General features: G+C 40.1%; 2 protein-coding genes across 2 annotated transcripts; both read left to right on the top strand.

Annotated features, from left to right (window-relative positions):
- Positions 1–3,314: 3,314 nt before the first annotated feature.
- On the top strand, positions 3,315–14,728 carry LOC110059142 (UDP-glucuronosyltransferase 2B33-like). Its single transcript, XM_020765826.2, has 5 exons — positions 3,315–3,647; positions 8,010–8,613; positions 9,253–9,459; positions 11,436–11,724; positions 12,362–14,728. Exons 1-5 carry the CDS (start codon positions 3,489–3,491, stop codon positions 12,648–12,650), a joined length of 1,548 nt encoding a protein of 515 aa, XP_020621485.2. The 5' UTR covers positions 3,315–3,488; the 3' UTR covers positions 12,651–14,728.
- Positions 14,729–15,271: 543 nt separating this feature from the next.
- Positions 15,272–20,367, top strand: LOC110059153 (UDP-glucuronosyltransferase 2B10-like). The gene is made up of 5 exons (XM_020765842.2): positions 15,272–15,629; positions 16,156–16,759; positions 17,105–17,311; positions 18,908–19,196; positions 19,377–20,367. The coding sequence occupies exons 1-5, from the start codon at positions 15,486–15,488 to the stop codon at positions 19,663–19,665; spliced, it is 1,533 nt and encodes a 510-aa protein (XP_020621501.1). The 5' UTR covers positions 15,272–15,485; the 3' UTR covers positions 19,666–20,367.
- Positions 20,368–20,379: the final 12 nt, after the last annotated feature.

Consider the following 20,379-nt stretch of genomic DNA (forward strand, 5'->3'; position numbering starts at 1 on the left):
TAGTTATGATATGCACGTTTTTGATATGCATGACAACCATGAGCGTGGTGGAACGTTTTGGGAGTCAACAAAATACAGTAAGTAACAAACCGTTTTCTGTTGTCCACTGAACTCGGTAGCGTATTATGAGTCAGATCAATTTTGCTAATTTCAAGGTAATGGTTATTTATTATAATGCTTAACCGGTTTTGAACATATAACAACGTCGAGAATATGATTAAGTTAAGTTTCTCGGTTTTTCTTTACCTCTTAATATTCTTGCAGGTCCCTTTTCATCCGTGGCGGAAAGGAAAAAAAAAATAAAGAAAGAAAGAAGGAAAGAAAGAAGACTGAGAAAACAAAAACACATAAACGTTCGCGAACATTCAGTCTGATTTTGTTTCTTTAAGGTACAAACAGAATCCTGTAGGGAAGTCCATGCTCCAGTTTTGGAATACATCATGCGAATCAAGGTCTTCTTTTTGGGAAATAGATGAGATAACACAAGGAATCTTGTCCGCAAATCCGATGGCCTGCTTGTTTACAATCTTTGATTTTATGCGTGCTTGTGAACGATATTTGTTTAAAGTGTTTCTTGTACGTGATATCGTAGATTTGGGTTATGCTTAGAAGAGAGAGAGAGAGAGAAGAGAAGGCTAACAAAACTTAAAAACAAATAAAATAAAACAAATAAAACATGTAAAGACATGAATGACCATCGCAGTGATAAACATAAAATAAGCTTAAAAAAACAACAACAAAAACGCTACTATTAAAAAGCTCGCGGTTATTCAGAAACGCTTCTTTTTCTAAGGGAGTTATTACGATTAGTGACCTCCTTTCTGATACTTAATCTTCCTAAAGGGCGTTAAGGTGTCGACTTCGTCTCGGTAATATTCACAAATGTTCACTTCGCCTTGGGCGAATAATTGTAAATAGAAAACGATGCGAGAACCAATCAGATTCACGGCGACTGCATGAGTGGCGACTTAGGCCTAGTTCAAACGTCGTACTTCTGCCGTGCCGAACTAAATTCCGAAATTAAGTTCGACAAAAGCACGGCAGAAGCACGGCGTCTGAATCAAACTTTTGAATTAAGTTCGGCAAGTAATTAAGTTCGACAAGCTCTGCCGCGCTACACGACTCTGGCACGGCAGCGATTCAAACGTCGTGCTTCTGCCGCGCTAAACAAAATTCATAAATTGTAATAATGTATTTTGGCGAGATTGCGTTCCCACGGGGAGTTAGCAGGAGAATTGCTACGAGGCATCAGTGTATCCTAAATTTGGTTCGACTCTGGCACGACGTCTGAATCAGAGTTGTTTTCCTGCCGTGCTACAGTCGAACCCCCCAATTGCAATTTAGTTCGCCACGGCAGAAGCACGACGTCTGAACTGGGCCTTATACTTGTTATCGCACAGTAATTGTTTTTTACTTCTTAAATCCTCCCAGTCCCTCTTTGGCCGTCACAGAAAAGAAAAAAAAAAAAAAAATTCGAAAAAGAGCCTGAATTCTAAAATTCTTCCATAGTTTTTAGAGGGAAACGAAGCCCGGCAAACATCAAAGGCGCAAACAAAGATGCCAAGATTTATGTTGGAAGGTCCACGACAGTGCACAATCTTTTGTTGAGGCCTTCCAAGGGGTTTGAGCGACAAGCGACATTGCGTCAAAATGTGGCGACAATTTGTTACCAAAGTACCGACAGCCGAGGGAAGTCGACATGAAAGGGGCGACAATTTGCGAAAACGACAATCCATTTTTCATTTCGACAAAGCGACAACTGCACTTTTTTTCTTCGACAGCGACATGACTGTCATGACTTAACAAGGCCAGCGTGACTCTTTTGGAGCTCTATTGATTGCGTTCATGGTAGATCAGTTGTACAAATATTAACAAAAACAAACCATCATTCATTCCCTCCCTCCCGTTTTTCCTCGGGGGGTGGGTACGGCTACACGTAGGCTACCTTTATTAGGGTATTCAGGTTATTTTAGGTGATCTAGGGTCGGGTGAGAGTCGGCCAATTGTTTGCCAAGGGCAAACATAAGAAAGACAAGAAAAAGACCAACAAGAAGAGTAGAAAGAAGGAAAGGGTGGAAAAGGGTTACGGAAAGAAAGACAGGAAAGGTGAGTTGGCGCTTTTCATAGTTAATCGGTTTTCACGGTCTCAAATATTTAGCTTTGTTGACCATTGTTTGGCAGTCCTTTTTTATAATATGGATGATTGTATCGGATAGATAAAGCATTAAGTCATTAAGTTTATATGGCGATCAGCGAACATGAGCGAGCTAGAAACTTGCACTGCACTCTGTGTACACGTGGACAGATGACATTGATTTTGGAGCGTCTTTTTGCTTCTCGATATTCTTTATTTATTTCTTAGCACACTGATCTCTCAGCCTTAACTTGGTGCAGTGTTTGGTGGTTTATTTTTCCAATCATAGACCATTATACTATTGACGATTCATCATAAAATTATGAAGCATCTACGGCGAACAGCGAGTTCGGATCAGTTCGCAGCCTGCAGTCTGTCTGAGTGTACACCGACTGTGCGCTGGAGATAAAATTAATTTTTTTGCCTTTTGACGAATACGTTTACACAGAATGCTATATTAATGATTAACATTGCTGCATGTCATTGATAATAAATTATGGAGACAAAATTGAAATACTTGCAAACACCTGACCTTATCTAGCACTGGGGCGCATGCGTGTGTGTTTTATTTTATAATCATCCCGCTTAAAATATATTTATTCATAAATGTGTCGGTCGCGGGGTACAGTTGAAGTCGTCATAGCATTTAGCCCCAAGCCCCATTAACATAGATGTAGACATCTGGAATATTGAACTTTTGTTGATGGTTATTATCGAAAATAGAGTTTTACAAAAATGTTAAACATTTTATTTAAAATTGGAGGTTATAGCGCCGAAATAACCCTGCATCGTCACACGTATACTCGTCAAAATTAGTACGTTAAGATTACGAGCGGCCTTATTTTAGAGAAACGTCAGAGACAAATTTTTGTAGCGACAACGACATATGAATTTGTACAGAAAAACGACAGCGACAATTTCCTCCGCTGGTTAGGCGACAAAGGTACGCAGAAGGATGCGACAAGGCGACAAGACTACCCCCCTTGGAAGGCCTCTTTGTTTTGCGTTCATACACTATGCATGAATTACGTAACCAGAACGTTTCCATTGATTAGTTCCTCAGAGTAAACAGCTATTGTGTTTTGTTCACAAAGAACTTTGTCGGGTTTCATAAACATGCCCCTTTTTTTTTTACTGAATCACTCTATGCTTAATTAGAATAAAGTAATGTTGCGTGACCTTTGAATTAGTATACAAATGAATCCAAAGTTGCACAATACTGTATTCTGTTAACACTGTACCCCGTGATTGATAGACTATTATTCGTGCGTGATGACCAGAGAAAGAAGCTTGCCAGCAGTCTAAGCACTATCGCCGGGTCAAGATTTGCTTGCAGCTGGGCTTGTGTTTACACATGCGATCAATCATGATGTGGATTGCTGTGATATTACTTTGTGCTGTATCGTATCCATCAAACGGTGCGAGAATGCTCGGGGTGGTTGGAACGGACTCAAAGAGTCGCTATGCGAACATGAGGAATTTAGCTGATGAACTGTGTTCGCGTGGGCATGAGGTTTGTTATGTTATTTGTTATTCTTAAGGAGGAAGCGAAGATGAATTTAGAAGTCTTTACTACGACTTCGGAGAGCCTGATAACTGAGTTACGATAGCGCGCGTCAAAATGTGTGGTCAGTGAAAGGATTTTAAAGCCTGGCCACCTTTAGACTTTCTGAAAAGTCCTTCGTCTTATTCAGTTTATTCAATACTTCGTCGCTCGCTCGGCCGCTTGGCGACCTTAAAACGGCCGCTTCGCGACCAAACATATTCTACCCTGAAATTCATGAGGTCGACTTGTGGCAAGTCTATATATGGCCACCTCTGCACGCGATCTTCGAATACACGCATCAAAGATCATCTTTGAATACACTTTTGCCGCATACATCAAAGGTGGCGAAGGTCGTTTTTACTCACCTGTGAACGCGTAGAATGCAAAACAGCCGTAATTTTTGCGAACGCGAGCGACGGTCAATATTCGAACGAAAGGTCTGGAGCAGGAGGGAGGGGGTGACTCTGTTGTTTTCCGGTATTTATTCGTGACCGAGTCATCGCTACCAGTGTGACGTCACATAGCAACGAGTGAGCGCTTCGAGTAGCTTATTCAGATTACGCCATTTAAGAAGGACAACAGAGTCTAAGAAAGACAAAAATACAGGCCTAATATCGCTTTTGTTCGCTAACTAAGTGTAGGTGTGTGCAGTTTGTTAATGCTTTTTGTCTGTGTGCATTATTTGTTTTAGTTTTGTGCGCGCGTTATCGTGTAACCTTGTTGAATTTTGTTGCGGGTAACTGACGGAACCGCCATCTTGAAAACGGGATGAGAGCCCGGGGGGTGGGGGATGGGTACTCTCAGAAAAGCTGGGTGGGGGTGTGCGGCCCGCTTCCCAAAACCCTTACCCTATTTATGACCAAAATCTGCGATATTCCTTACCCTATTTATGGTCTGACCAAATATTCAATACCCAATTTATGACCCGACCAGTAAATCAAAACCCTGTTTCAGACCTGCGTTATAATAAGTTCCCTATTTCAGACCAATGTTGAATTACCGTAAACATAATTTGTGATGGGCTTTTGTTAATTTTCTTTTCGATAATGATGAAAACGTGGCTTCTTCTTAAAAACATACCCATATCAAGGCTAGAGTGCAAAAACCATACCCTATTTATGACCAAAATGGCCGAAATAGGCTAAAATCGATACCCTATTTATGACCAAAACGGTTGAAAAACCATACCCTTTGGGGCCGGACATACCTATATAGCTCATATAAGGGAGTACCCCCACCCCCCCCCCCCCCGGGGATGAGAGAAGTCAACGTAAAACGTTCGCGTTTTCTCTCTTAACCCTTTGAATACCAACTACGCATACATGCGTAATTATAATGGTCGTGCTATTTGTACCACTTGTGACGTCATCAATTTCAATGCGATCAGAATGATATTCTTGAGAAGCGATAGTAGTACTAGGCTAGGCCTTTCCGCACAATGGTCAGGTTTAGATATCGACGACATTCCGACGTCGCAAATCGAAAAACAACGTTATCAGTTTTGGTGCAAAAACGGTGGTAAAATGGTCCACAACGCCTATGATTGATCAAGGTCCATTTCTAGGCTTCGCCCGTAATTAACATCCAACTTTTCACGGCAGCCAGAAAGAACATACAACGCAAAAGGTAGCCAGTGTAAAAAAAAAGAGTCCAAATTTTGGCTTATGCGGATGCCCGGAATTGAAATTTTGCTCAATTTTGTACCTAATCCTCAAAAAAATCTCTCCTTTAGTAAAAAAAAAAGAGCTTTCTTAGCAAAACTTAGGCTTATTTAGCGTCATGCCAGCTAAAAAACCTGACTAAACGGTTAAAAACGGTATTTTTTGGCGAAAGTTTGGTATTCAAAGGGTTAAATGTCGTACCAATAGTTTTGTTAATAGGAGGTTTTATGCGTCGATAGTATACGTTTAATCCGCGTGTATCGCTGTGTCAATTGAACCAGCCGTTCCTCTCATCACTCCGTTTGAGTGTTGAGATGTTGTTTATTTCTTGATTTCCACCAAAATTTCCCTGCGATGTGATCGGTTTTTGTATGTTTTGGAGAACTTTTGGTGGTAGTTAGCAGGCCTTTGAATTCAGTTCTTTGTGTTTTAATTGTGTCCGCTTTATGGTGATATTTGTTGGCTATTAAGGCCCAGTTCAGACGTCGTGCTTCTGCCGTGCCGAACTCAATTGCAATTTAGTTCGACTATGACACGGCAGAAAAACAACTCTGATTCAGACGTTGTGCCAGAGTCGAATCAGATTTAGAATTTACTGATGCCTCGTAACAATTCTCCTCCTAACTCCCCGTGGGAACGCAATCCCGCCAAAATATATTAATATAATTTATGAATTTTGTTTGGCGCGACAGAGGCACAACGTTAATTCAAAAGTTTGATTCAGACGCCGTGCTTCTGCCGTGCTTTTGTCGAACTTAATTCCTGAGTTTGGTTCGGCGCGACAGAGGCACTGCGTCTGAACTGGGCCTTAATCGTACAGCAGCTTTATTTGTTGGCTTTTGTTGTGAAGGTTTGTTGGCTTTTTTTTGGGTACGTTCTCGGTCAGTGGGCACGATCGAAAAAAAGGGCCGAGCAACAAGCGGGTTCTTGTAGAGAAAGAGACCGAGAGCTTGGAACAGGCTAATGATCATGCTGCAACTGTCCTGCATTGCCATGTTGTAATGGCTCCTATTTCTTAAGCCTCCAAGAATTTCAAGGCTGCATTGTAGTCTTTTCATCCCTTTAAGTTCTCATTATATTCCAACTAAAAAACAACCCTCCACTAAATGTCACTAAATAGATATTGCTGCATAACACTCAAAATAAATGAAAGCAAATGCTAAGTGTTAGAGTGCAGAAATGCCGTAAAGACAATCTGACATTTATTCTTATTAATTTTTTTAATTTAAACAAGTTTTATGCCTATTAGCTCTTTTTATTTATTCTGCTTTTATAATCATCTCCTGCTCTTCACAGGTCCACATAAGCCTATATGTACCACTTAATCCATCAAATATTGTCACTTGCATGTCTTTGTCTAATAGCGTCACTAAATGCTCCAGCTACAACTGTGAAATATTCTCCAGTGAAGTGGTATTCCCCTATTTTCAAATCTTCAAGCAGATTCTGCACATTGCCAAAAATATTTGAAGGATAATAAACACAACAGCTTCCATTTGACTTTCAAAATATGGTCGATATTTGTCCTTGGACATTATCTGTTCCTATCTTCTCGCAATGGATAATGTCCACAAAGTGGACACCGAATGAAGGCTACTTTTCACAAAACCTGCATTACTAAATAAAGGAATGATTGATTGACTGAATCAATATTTCTCCCTCGGACTCCGGAGGTCCATAAGTTTCATTCTCCTCCAGTGTGCTTAGCAGCTATGCTCCCATTCTGACCATATATGGCCATACATGCCCTGCCTGATCCATTGTTAGTGGTTTTATTTGTGGTTAGTGTGATAACAGTCAGCGCTAAAAACCTTGATGTTAGTTCCAGAGAATTTCCCCTCTTTTGCTCTGTTTTGCGTCTTCATAGCTCAATGTTTAGTTATCCTGTGTAAAAATGGTTGAATTTCACCACCCTAGCTTTTTCTTCAGTATGGTATTAAAGTCAATAAGGTTGGTGGCATCTATTTTAGTTGCTGATGTAACAGAAAAATCACATTTTTTAACTTCACACCAATTAAGTGAAACTATCGTAAATTTGGGATCTCATATTCCAAATTAAGCTTGTCAATTGATTTATACTGGTAATCAAGCTGTGGTAAACCTTTGTATGACTCTGTTCCTTTAAAGGAAATATCTTGGGCTGTCATTATCAATGGGAGTTTAATAAAGAGGTGTGAAAAAGTGCTTAAGGTGGCTCCCTAGAGTAATTACGAACCGCCCTCCCCATAGAACACGAGTTATAAAAGGAAACAGTTAATTTCTCTTACAGTTTTCCCCATAGAGATTTACCAGTATGGGTACTGTTAAAATAAGGCTTATTTTTGGATTAAGGGCGTTACCATGGCAACATCTCATCTAATGACAAGCAGATGTATTCCTCATTTTGACCTAAACTCTTTAGTATTTATACTTTCCTTCGGTGAAATCTTTTCATACTTCGCCACATCATGGAAATTATATTGCTTGACATTTTGAATTGGTAAACACTCAAGGTTGTTCAGACGGTTTTTCCAATATTCTGTAATTTGTCATTATTCTAAATATATTTATAATTTCATAAAAGAAGCCCGTTTCCAGTAAGCAATAACTACGCCATAGGGCGCTATGCCCACACACGTACGCAATGCGAACAATTTTTTATGTTGCTTTCCATTTCTATTCTTTTCAGGTCTTGCTTATTGTTCCCAGTAACTTACCATTTCCGCCGTCCAACACAGTAAAGCATTCGATTTACGACAATTCTTTGGAGATGGACTACGCGGAGAAAAACATTATACCCAAGTGTCTTTCTGGATCGCGATGGGAAGTTATTCAGCAATCTAAAATGTGGATAGATGTCTTGGTGAGCTTCTGTATATCAATTACAAAACACGTGAAGAAGCACCAAGAAGAACTTAAAGAATTCGATTTGTTATTTGGTGATTCACCCCCAGCTTGTCACGTGATCATCGCCGAGTTTCTCGCCCTTCCCCGAATTGATATCGAACCAGCCTTTCCAATGAGACTGAAACCCGAATTAAGTCTAGTGTCATATATTCCCAGCCTATTATCCTCAAATAGTGCTGAAATGAGCTTTATGGAACGACTTCAAAACTTATTTTTTTTTGGAGTCATGAAGAGATCAGAAATGTACTTTTCTACTCGTTACGGGGAGCTTAAAACAGAATTCAATATTATGCCAGAAAGACATTTCCAGGTCTCCATTCATATGGCGGAGATGACCATTATCATGGGCCACTTTGCACTGGAATATCCTCAACCACTTTTACCAGGTATTACAACACACACTCAACTACTACTTCATATATAATAACATGTGTGCAAATAATGTAAGTCATCTACTGGAAACCAAGTAGTGCAGCCATCCTATGTTATTACTTTTAATTCCCACAAGGAAATGGAGAAATATCGGACGTTTGGACAAATTTGCAGGTTCAGTGGTAGACCAAGCTGCATGCGAATATTTCTCCAACATTTCCGGCATGTCTCCAAACAAGCTAGTTCAATAAAGCATTTATTATCATAGTTCTTGTCAATCTACGGCTAAATTGATACGTTTCTGTTATGCATTCTCGGTAAACGTGGGCGAAGGGTAAGCAAATTTATCCACGTTTCGCTTGTCACTGTTGTAAACATTTAACTGAATATTTTCCTCGAAACATGAAGGTAAAAAGATTTTTACCTAGTAACAAAAACTGTTTATTTTCTGTAATGAATCGGAAAGCGGTTCGCCAAAATCAATTTGTGAGCCGGTTCATCCTAGCGGCCCGTATTGCAAAAATTGGACTGCTATAAGGGAACCAACCAGACTTCTCCTTTAGTTTGCAGACCATTCAGCCATATAATTTTATTTATTACATGTAACACATTTACGGTTTGATATTTTTACTCAATCATGCCTCAAATCACAGCAACCAAACTAGTGGGACCGTTAACAGTGAAACCCCCAAGTCCACTTCCACAAGACCTGCAGCAGTTTATCAGTGGAGCAGGAGACAAAGGGATAATACTGTTTTCATTAGGAACACTCGGGGATGCAGTGTTGCAGAAACACCAAGTGGAAATGTTGGTCGAAGTTTTCGGAAGACTGGAGCAGAGAATAATATGGAGATTAAAAAGTAGGTCCTGGAAGAAATTTGCTCTAAAAACAAATAAGAAGAAAATTCTTGAAAATGACAAAGGGCTACGCAGTGCAATGTCGCTTGTGACACGGCTCACAGTTTTTCAAGCTGTAGTTGAGAAGTTGACATTGTGTACAAGTTGCAATGTTGAAACACTGGCAAACCTTGTCCAGGCGTATTGATTTTTGAGGTTGATAACAATAGTTTCCAGGTCTTTCCACCACTTATACTTTAACAAATCAATACTGGCACTCGTTTGTGATATGATCCTCCGATACTGCTATTACAGGAATTTACATGTCCAATCATTAATAAACAAGTTTTGGTCATTCTTTCATGTAACAGGTTATCTTAGCATCGGCAAAGTCTGTTAAAAACACACTTAATTTTACCTTCAAGTGCTCATAACTCAAAAACAAGCTCGGTGAATTCCCCATTTTTAGTTCAGAGTGCACTATTGGGATGGTTTTGAGAGCTGGCGTCCGCTAAACCGATTACTCGCCAAGACGTTAACTTTAATGCTTGTTTAATTTAGTAATATCAGTTTATCAATTGGCCTTGTGGCCGATTGGTGGGGTGGAATAGGTACCTATGTGCACCACGTAAAACGTGATTCACCTTCCTCAATTCTCTTATAACATCAAAGCTATTTGACATATCGAATGTGGTTTAGCGTTGCCTGTACTCTTATAGACAACGATATGCGTCATCATAGTGGTCAAAATGTTGTGGACTGGTCAGAAAATAAATTTTCCAATCTGTAGCTCAGCAAATTCGTGGTGGCCATAATTGGTTGTCAGAAAACAAACTTTCCGTGTTGTATAACTCGCCAAAAGGCCGTGTTTTGTGGCCAGAATGGTTAATTCACCTTTTTCATTTGTGAAAAAGAGATGGAAATTCGAGCAATGTAAACAAACACAAAACATTTGACGACGCGCTACAAACGTTGGCGTGAAAAGTGAAATTGTCAGGTTTGCAAATTCAACGTATTATTGAATTTAAAATTGAAAACAAAACAAAAAATCAAATCAAAATCAATCAAAATCAATCAAAATCAAAAACACCAGAGTAAAATTTAAAAGTTGTCGTGAGAAACAGTTATTGTAAGTAATATTTGGACCTTGAATGAAAATACACACATGAAACATACACACTGCTAATTAAGATTGCGTCGTATCGAGGTTGCTGCCCCTGCCCTATCTGACCACCAAGGTGAATACAAACCGGAAGTGAACCGAGCAGGGGTGACATTGTATGTGACTACTGTGTCAGAGCTAACAGCTGTATCTGAAATTGTCTCACTATTTTTATTATGGAAATGTGATACGTTTGGTCAAATGAATCTTCTTAGGAAATATTAAAACAGTTCTGTCATAAGGGTTTAAAGCCACCTTAAAATTTAGATTTTTTTTTTAATTGTTTCAAACTTATTTCTCCAGTTCATACTTACTGCTGACAATCACCGTCACTGAAAAAGCCCCTCCTATCTGCCACAATTTAAAGTAAACGAGTACTAAGATCGACAACAAAGGATATATTGCACTAGTTGTGTTTCAGCACAAGCAAGTGATTATCGACTCATCAAGCACTGCGCATTGACCGTCGCAATGGATGGTAGTGAAGATCTCCTAATTCACTGCCTAACAAAAGCCGACCAAGCTTGTGCAGCAGGCCTAGACCTGCTAAAGGGGTCGCATTACATAGTTCGTCAAGAAATACACGATTCTTCTGAGACTTCTAAGGGGCTGACACATACAGGAGACCATGACCCTGGAAATACAAATATTAGAACAAACGATCAAATCTGACCACGATTTGGGAAAAATTAAGTAAGCGTCCCTCCACGATTAAGCGCCTCCCTCGAATAAGCGCCCCTAGTCTTCTCCCAAATTTCAAATAAGCGCCCCGGGCGCTAATTCGTGAATTTACGGTAGTTTCCTAACTCCACGTAATAAATTCTCTTTCCATTGAAGGGCATATTCCAGAAGATCTTTCCTCGAACATCAAAGTTCTCCCATGGATTCCTCAGAATGACTTATTAGCCCATAACGGCACCAAAGCCTTTATATCACACACAGGTCACAACAGCTTATATGAAGCAGCTTTCTATGGTGTGCCACTGGTTTGTGTGCCAATTTTTGGTGACCAACCTAGTAACTGCATCCAGGCTCAAACGGTTGGCATGGCAATTGGTGTCGATTTAAAGACGGTGACTGGTGATGAAATGTACCAGTCAATATGGCGAATCCTAGAGGAACCAAGGTAATTCTGATTCTTTGCCGTCACTGTTTAAGGAAACTGTTACAAACCGATTGTCATATATTTCCCTTCAAGAAACTAAAGATAGAATCAGTATATATCCTTTACGCGATGAGCCATATTTCAATAAATGAGTTAGATACTGCGAAATTGTTGGAAAGAAGAACGTATATGCAAAAATATTTAGCCAGAACCTCCCTCACAAGGTGACAGAGATGATCATCGTTTATATGTATTTCAGGGATCGAAATTCTTAGTTTGATATTGTTTAGCTTTTTATCATCTTGTCATCATTCTGGAAGTTGCAAAAGATTATTAAGATTTTATTTTTATTAGTTTCAATTTAGCTTTAGTTTTAAGCAAGGTTTCGATGGGAACAACGTCTGATAATGAAATGATACCTTTTGGAGTGAAAATAAATTTAGGTTTCGCCCGCAGACGGGTTTTGGTGCCTTTTAAGAGTCAAAATGGAACCCTTTCCCGGAGACCTATGATTCCTTGGCAACAGGTTATCGACTACTACCACAGTCGCGTCCATATTCAATTATGGTCAGATTTGTAAATCAATAACTTCGAATTTTAAGCCTTGAAAGTCTTCGGTCTCTTTATTAATCTGTATGTGTTTGCCTTTTCTCTTTAGCTTTAAGGGTAACGCTACTCGCATCTCGCGATTGATGCGTGACAATCCGCGAACTTCCGTTCAGCAAGCCGCTGACTGGATTGAATATGTCCACAGACACAAAGGAGCCAAGCACCTCAGACCGGAAGTGTATAATCTCCACTGGTGCCAATATTACCTCTTGGATGTAGTTGCATTCCTTTTAACTGCAATTTTTGCATTTTGCTTTGCAATTAGAGTGCTTTTTAGACTGTTGTGGAAGATTGTTACCAAGCTTGCGAAGGGTAATAAGACCTCGAAGCAAGAATGAGAACTGCTTCAAAGACAAAACATTACACTGTTAGTAGTTGTGATTTAATTTTACAACCATGGCTTCTTTGGTGCTTGTTTCCAAATTGTTGTCAACAATGCAATCCCATTGAGACAAGGAGGACTGAAATGGGGGAGAAGGGGAGGTGTGTCTTTGCACAAGGAACTTGAAATTCCTATTGTAACCGCTTTTCGGCAGACATGCAACTTCATCCTTTCTTTTCTTTCTTTTCTTTTTTTTTTTTATAATTAAAGACAACTTTGGTTATCGTTTGTTAAAGGCGCGGTGATCTAATGATTAGTACGCTGACTACGGATCAAGCCGTCCACGTTCGAGTCCTGGTCGGGGACATTGTGCTGTGTTCTTGGGCAAGACACTTTACCCTCACAGTGCCACATAGGGGTATAAATAAGTACCTGCGAATTTAATGCTGGGGTAGCCCTGTGATGGACTAGCATCCCATCCAGGGGAAAGTAGAAATATTCCTGGTTGCTTCATGCTCCAGAAATTGGAGATACATGCCGGCCTAATGGACCACTTGGCTCGTACACAGACTTGGTCTTAGCTATTTTGTTTGTTTGTTTGTTTTTTTTACTTTATTTTGATTTTGTTTTTCAAATTGAAGAAATCCAAGACAGCAGATTGCGCCAGTTAGAAACGATTCCATTCAATTCTACGACATATTACGCCAGTATTTTATGTTATTGATTGTGGGACGTGCTATGAAGCTGTCAAGTTACAGGGTGATTGGTCTCTGAATCTATTCCCCCCCCCCCCCCCCGCCCCCCCACCCCCGCTCTTACCCGTCTCAGAAGATCAAAAAATAAAAAAATGTCTGGTCTGAATCACGGCTGAGTCAGTTAGAGTTGGTATCACACACAAGGTAATTAGCATACCGAGGTGTTACTGTAGATAAGGGTATCTGTAAATACTATTAGACAAACGTCTAACGAGTGTATCTAAATGTCGAGAGTCGAGGGTAACATGTCGAGGGTCGAGGGTAACTTAAAAAATATATTTAAATAAAGTGAAAAATAAAAATACAGTATATATGAAATAAATTGCTGAAGAAATAAAGACAGAACTTTTTTTTTAAAGAAAAGGGGATGGCAATGTCTGTTTTATCCACTTGTCACGCGACGTTTTGGTCATAGAAATGATCTCCATTAACTGCATTTACTATACTCGTACGCTCAGAAGACTACAGTTACACCCTGCTTTAGAGCTAGTGGTCTAGTATTGCCCAGTTTCCAATAAATACCAAACAAACTAGAGAGAACTGTTTGAAAGTATCCAATGTTATCTTGGGTAGTCAATGAACAAACAGGAAGGCATTGAAGGCTAAGATAAGATAACAGACATGCCATACCCTATTCTTTAGTACTTCACATAACCCTATTTCAATCCACTGTGTTTACGTTAATTTCGTTTGCTTGGCGAGTATTAGAACAAGCCATGAAAACAATGAAAACAAAGATAGTTACTGGTTTATAATAATGTTCTACAGTCCTAAATGGAGATAATAAGCGTGAATATCGAGAAATGAAAATTGGCGTGCATGTGTCACGCAACGCTTTACTCAAAAAAAAAGAAAAGCTGGAGAAAGAAAATTCTCTCTTGATATCTTCAGCAATTTATTTCATATATACTATATTTTTATTTATTTTTTATTTTTTTTATTTTTCACTTTACTTTAATATATTTTTTAAGTTACCCTCGACCCTCGATATGTTACGCTCGACTCTCGACATTTTACCCTCGACTCTCGACTCTCGACAACTAGATAACGTCTAACATAACGACGTTAGAGAGGTTAAGCATGACGTTTACAGCAAACGGCAAACGGCAAAAATTAAAATGTTGTCGCCTCTCTTCAGCTGTGTGTACAGTAGAGTGAAACTATTTGTATTTGTAATGAATAGTAGGAGACGTTATTCCATTTTTGTGTGCTTTATTTACGGATTAGAAGAAAAGAACTCAAAATCAGAAGTTATCTATCAATAATTCTAATACGTGTTTGGGTGATAATTGATGAAATGACGGGTTATTAAATAAACGGAACATTTATCTTGCTAACACATCTGCGTGATCTCTTGATTGTATTCACACATTGTCGACTACAGCATTCACAGGAGATTAGCAGATCAGAATCGCTGACACGAGCCATGTTTATGTTTGAATGCTTTATAGTCCAGCGCAATTTCCATTACTACAGATATTTTATGTGTGTTCTATTCCTTTCATGAAATTACAGGTTTGCAGCACTTAGAGTTAATTGAAAGAATTCGTGAAAAGAGAATGCATAATACTCGTGTGAAAGTTCGAAATGATGTAAAAAAACAAGGTTATCACCAAGATTATTCAATTTCAAGACAAATATCAAAGGCCGCTTTAATCGGCTCAGACAAGCCAGACACCAGATAGTAAAGGGCTCTTGATTCCTGTTTCCGGAGCATGATATGATCAGAGCCCTGATATTCAAAACACGAATATGGTAACCAAGCATAAAAGTGAATTTGGGTCTCTTTCACCCCTACTTATTGAGTGCAAAACATTACCAATGAAGGAAACTTTACCCCAAGAAGAATTGCAACATTTGTTAGATGGCCTCGATCGGATTTAGGTGATAGTTCGGAACCGATGCGTTCTTTTTCAACAGATTACCATGCTGACCTATACTGTAGTGCATAAGTGCTCAAAGTATTGCGTTACTGGGCGTTACCAAGCTTCACATTTATAGTCCCGCCTGTCTTCTTCACACTGAGTTTTCCGCAATACTGTAGCTGCACTTTAGCTCACTGCTAGGAACATACCACGCACGGGTGAACGTTGGACATGTGGATAACTGTGATCCTAATTTACATCGCAATTCCTCTAATTAGTGGAGCGAAAATACTCGGCGTGCTAATGACAGAATCCAAGAGTCATTACTCGAACTTGAGGAACGTGGCAGACGAAATGGCATCGCGAGGTTATGAGGTTTGTGATCTCACTGAGTTGGTATCAATGTGTAACATTGGAGTTACATGTAAGACTGATCACTCAACACGCAATTTTTGTAATCGTAAGGTGTCGTAGGTAAGACCATGCACTTATTTGGGGTTCGGTAAGTTGTTTGTATGCTGAATATTAGGGCGATGTTAATTGGCGTAACTGTTCCATCACCGCGTTTGGAAAATTAGCGTGCTATAAAAGGCTCGGGGCTAGGGGACAAAAATATATTTTACAGCTATTATGGAGTTCTCATGAATTAATCGAAATACCTTACTTTATTAGACTGCCTAGGCCGCTAGAGGCCAGGCTTGTTTCATGTTCTGCGTTAGAAATTAAGTTGATTCAAGGGTCATTCAAGGGTCAATAACCACGCGGCCTGGGCCCGAGCGCGGTTCGCCAAAAGGATGAGGATCGAGGACAACCCGCTCCAGAAGGATTCTACTGTGGTAGTTGTGTGTAGTCATCATCACTATTCTCACTCCCTTTGTTTCATTTTTATTTTTTTTTTCAGGTAACTTTAGTTGTCCCATCTACCATATCTTTTCCAGCGTCGATCTCAGTGCAGCATTTAGTTTACAAATACCCTTTCGACGAGAAACATGTAGAAAAGACATTAGTACCAATGTCGCATTCTCGATCGCTCTCGGAAATTGTGGATGATCACAAAATGTGGATGGATTTCTTTATCACCTCGTGTAGAGCTTTGATAACTTACGTTAAGCTTCATAGGGAAGAACTAAGCAAATTCGACCTAATGTTTCGTGACACTCCTCCAGAATGTGGAGCTATCGTCTCCGAGATGCTGGGTATTCCAAGAATCGACATCAGACCAGGAATGGTGATGCGACTTTACAAAGATATAAGCGTGGTGTCATATATCCCTGATATGTTCTCCTCGAACTCTGATAGAATGAGCTTTGTGGAACGAGTTGTTAACTTGATTTCTCATACTCTGACGTGGGTAACAATTTACCAATATTACGCACGCTTCGACGAACTAAGGAAAGAATTTGGCGTACAGGAACAAAGATCGTTCGAGGACTCTCTTAACAACGTAGAGGTGGTCATAATCACGGGTCATTTTGCTCTGGAATATCCTCAGCCAATTCTACCAGGTAAGAGCTATTATTCAAACAGTTAGAGGTTGTCACTTGGCGCTGGTGATGTGGAGACGGCTGATGTGGTATGATCGCTAACGTCGAGACACCAGTCGTCCATAAAATCTGCTCTCAACCAACACTGACACCGAGTTGAATTTTTTTTTACTCGTGTTCAGTCTTCACCTTTTTCATTGTCTGAGAAGGAAATCAACTTTTAATAACTAGATCTTAAGCATAACCTTTACCACCATGGTGGCTGCACGACTCATGCTGAGGAACTTTTTTTTTTTTTAATCTGTATATTTTACTGTAACAACATCTACACAAAAATGTTTGTTAATCTATTGTTTTAAATCAAAGCTACCAAACTAGTGGGACCATTGACAGTGAAAACTCCAAGTCCACTTCCAAGAGACCTGGAGCAGTTTATCATTGGAGCTGGAGACAAAGGGATAATCCTGTTTTCATTGGGAACACTCGGGGATGAAGTGTTGCAGAAACACCAGGTGGAAATGTTGGCCGAAGCTTTCGGGAGACTGGAGCAAAGAATCATATGGAGATTAAATGGTATGTTACGACATTATAAGAATAGCAGATTACGTTTTATCCTCAGGACACATGAATTCTAGCGATCTCGTCGACTGCAATCTATGAATCAAGGAGCTTTTAATTCGGTATTTTATCAAACAAATAAAGAAGCCTGGACAGTGCTCTGTTCTGTTGTAAAGCACGCAGGAAGTGGTAGAGCACGAAAGTGTAGGGAGAAACACGAGAAGTAGTCGAGCGTTTCTCCCTACTTCTTGAGTGCTCTACCGCTTCCTTAGTGCTTTACAACAGAACAGAGCACAGTCGAGGCTTCTTTGTTTGTTTGTTATAAAGAATCCATTAATTTACCCAAGCATTCGACTGAATTTTCAAACCGAACTTTATTTTCCAAACGAGGAAAAGTGGCGTCATTGTGCATCTGTTCTCTGATAAAGCACGCGAAAATACGCCAATCACAATCATTGTTAGGATTGTTCAAATAATTTGCTTCGCTAAGGAGACAAAAGTTGTCAATCACAACCTGAACTTAATTGAGTTAACCTTTCGGTTTCGGCTGGCTTTCGAGAGAAGAACGATTGCTTCAAAGTTCGGTTTTTAGCTTGATTTTTTAAATAAGGATCGAAAGGTTTCTAGTCCAGAGGAATCCGACCGCATTGGGGCTTATGAAAACGTGCACTTTTCCAGCGGAAATTACGAAACAAGGAGCTCAAAGCCCGCGGATTAAAATGGGAAATGCTGAGTTGTAATTGAATGGAACTACAGTTACTTTACGACTTGCAGCGAGATTGCGCGAACTAACTTCAAAGTTGGAAAGACTAGACTACTTCTACTGGTTCTACTTTGAGTACAGGAGAGAATATCAGAGCAAGCTTTAAACTGATCGCTCGTCGAGTGAGCGTTTTAATTGTCGAGGTTCACTTCGCTGAGACTACCGGAGATCGCTAGTAAGCAAAGGGGCGTTACCACATTGCATGTCATTGTGTTGTTTTAGCATTTATGCAAAAATAAAGCTTCCCGTCATAAACAGAGACAGCTCAATTGTTATTTTCTGTCGTTGTCTTCCTTAAGTATAATTTATAATTTATAAATTTGTAAGCCAGCTTACCGTCATCAACCCGCGCGTCTGTTCTCTGATAAAGCAGGCTTTTTCAGCCAATCAGAGCGCGCGTTATATACAAACATTATTATAAAGCCTCTTTTACTTGTAATGCTCTCTGAAACGATCGCTGGATGAAGGTCTTCTGTGTTTTTTTTTTTTGTTTGTTTTAGTTTTTGTTTTGCTGTTTTTGCTTTGTTCTTTTTTCATATTAAAACTGAAGGCAGTTCCTAGCAACAAATGTTCTTTTCACTGACCTACTATTCACGTAATCTGACTCCACCGTCTCCATCAATGATACCTTTCGCTCTTCCTGATGTCGAGGAGTTCTTAAAATACGAGAGCAAGAATCCCGAACATCGATATAGATCCCGCTACTGAATTGACCGGATAAGCCGACCTCCTAGAAACAGGATCTAGATTTTTGAGAGACACGAATCTTCTATATAATTATGCATCAGTATAATTGTAACACTTTACTCCTGTAGCTTTGTAACTCTAGACTGTCTTCTTTCCTGAAGGCCATGTTCCAAAGGGTCTTCCCCCAAACGTCAAAGTTCTTCCATGGATTCCACAGAATGACTTATTAGCCCATAACAGGACCAAAGCCTTCATCTCCCACGCGGGTCACAACAGCTTATATGAGGCGGCTTTTTATGGTGTACCAATGATCTGCATGCCGCTTTTTCTTGACCAGTTTAGCAACTGCGCCCAAGCTCGATCAGTTGGCATGGCAGTTGGTGTTGACATAAAGACTGTGACTGGCGATGAAGTATACCAATCCATAAGGCGAATCATTCAAGAACCAAGGTATTTTCAGTTATAACTTTAACACCCCCTGCGTTGATGCAGCTAGGTTATCCGAAAGAGACTGACATTGACTCAAGCCAAGATATTGCCACTGCCCTAACAGAACCACCAGCTATGCAAGGCTAAGAAGGCTAAGGCCAGATCCTTTCTCCTAATGTTTGTGTGTGCATTCCCTTTTAGCTTCAAGGGTAATGCTACACGCATCTCGCGATTGTTGCGTGACAATCCGCGAACTTCCGTCCAGCAAGCCGCCGATTGGATTGAATATGTCCACAGACACAAAGGAGCCAAGCACCTAAGACCGGAAGTGTATAACCTCCACTGGTACCAATATTATCTATTGGATGTACTTGCATTCCTTCTAACTACACTTTTTGCATTTTGCATCGCAATTACAATGCTTTTCAAACTGTTGTCCAAGATTGTTACCAAGCGTGCAAAGGGCGATAAGATTTCAAAGCAAGAATGAGAGCTATTTCTAATGAGCACAGTTAAAAGATGCGGACAAAACTTTCGTTTGACACTAAGTTGTTACTGTAATGAGGACGGTGTTTAGAACATCGTGTAGGATTGTTTCCAAGCGTGCAAAGGTCGGTCTTAGCTCGAGGCAAGAACGAGAGCCGTTTCCAGTAAGTTAAATTTGTAGGCACAGGGGCAGATCCGGGATTTTTCTTAGTAAGGGGTGCACCACTAAGGCATGACGTAACTGACTGGTGAGGTAACCAAATTTCAAAAGCAACTACGAAGAAAAGGGCTTCATCTCAAGGGAGGTGGGGGGGGGGGGGGGAGGGGGAGGGTGCGCAGCCCCTGCTCCCGTCCTCTAGATCTACCTCCGAGGCACCTATAATGAGTCATTTGACCCTAAGAAATGGTTTTCACCAGGGTAGAAATACTCTCCTTCGTTACTTGGGAAACTGACGCAGCGCTTCTCCTTGAAAATGTTGCGTGACGACACAAATGAGGGAGCCGTGAGATAGACATTTAGGTTACATCCCCTCCTCCCTCTCTTCGACGTCCTCATGGAGTCTGCCATGCCAATAGTCCAAGCATTGCAGCTGCTACTGTTGCGTTACTGTAGGTGACACGCGTACAGGCCAACATAATTGATTTCTTTGCAAAAGTAGGTAAAACTTAATAAAAAAAAAGCTTTGTCTTAACTGTTCCATCTAAACATTAGTTTTTT

The sequence above is a fragment of the Orbicella faveolata genome, unplaced genomic scaffold, assembly GCF_042242905.1.
Source record: "Orbicella faveolata isolate gen_17 unplaced genomic scaffold, um_ofav_v1 contig_25, whole genome shotgun sequence".
NCBI lineage: Eukaryota > Metazoa > Cnidaria > Anthozoa > Scleractinia > Merulinidae > Orbicella > Orbicella faveolata.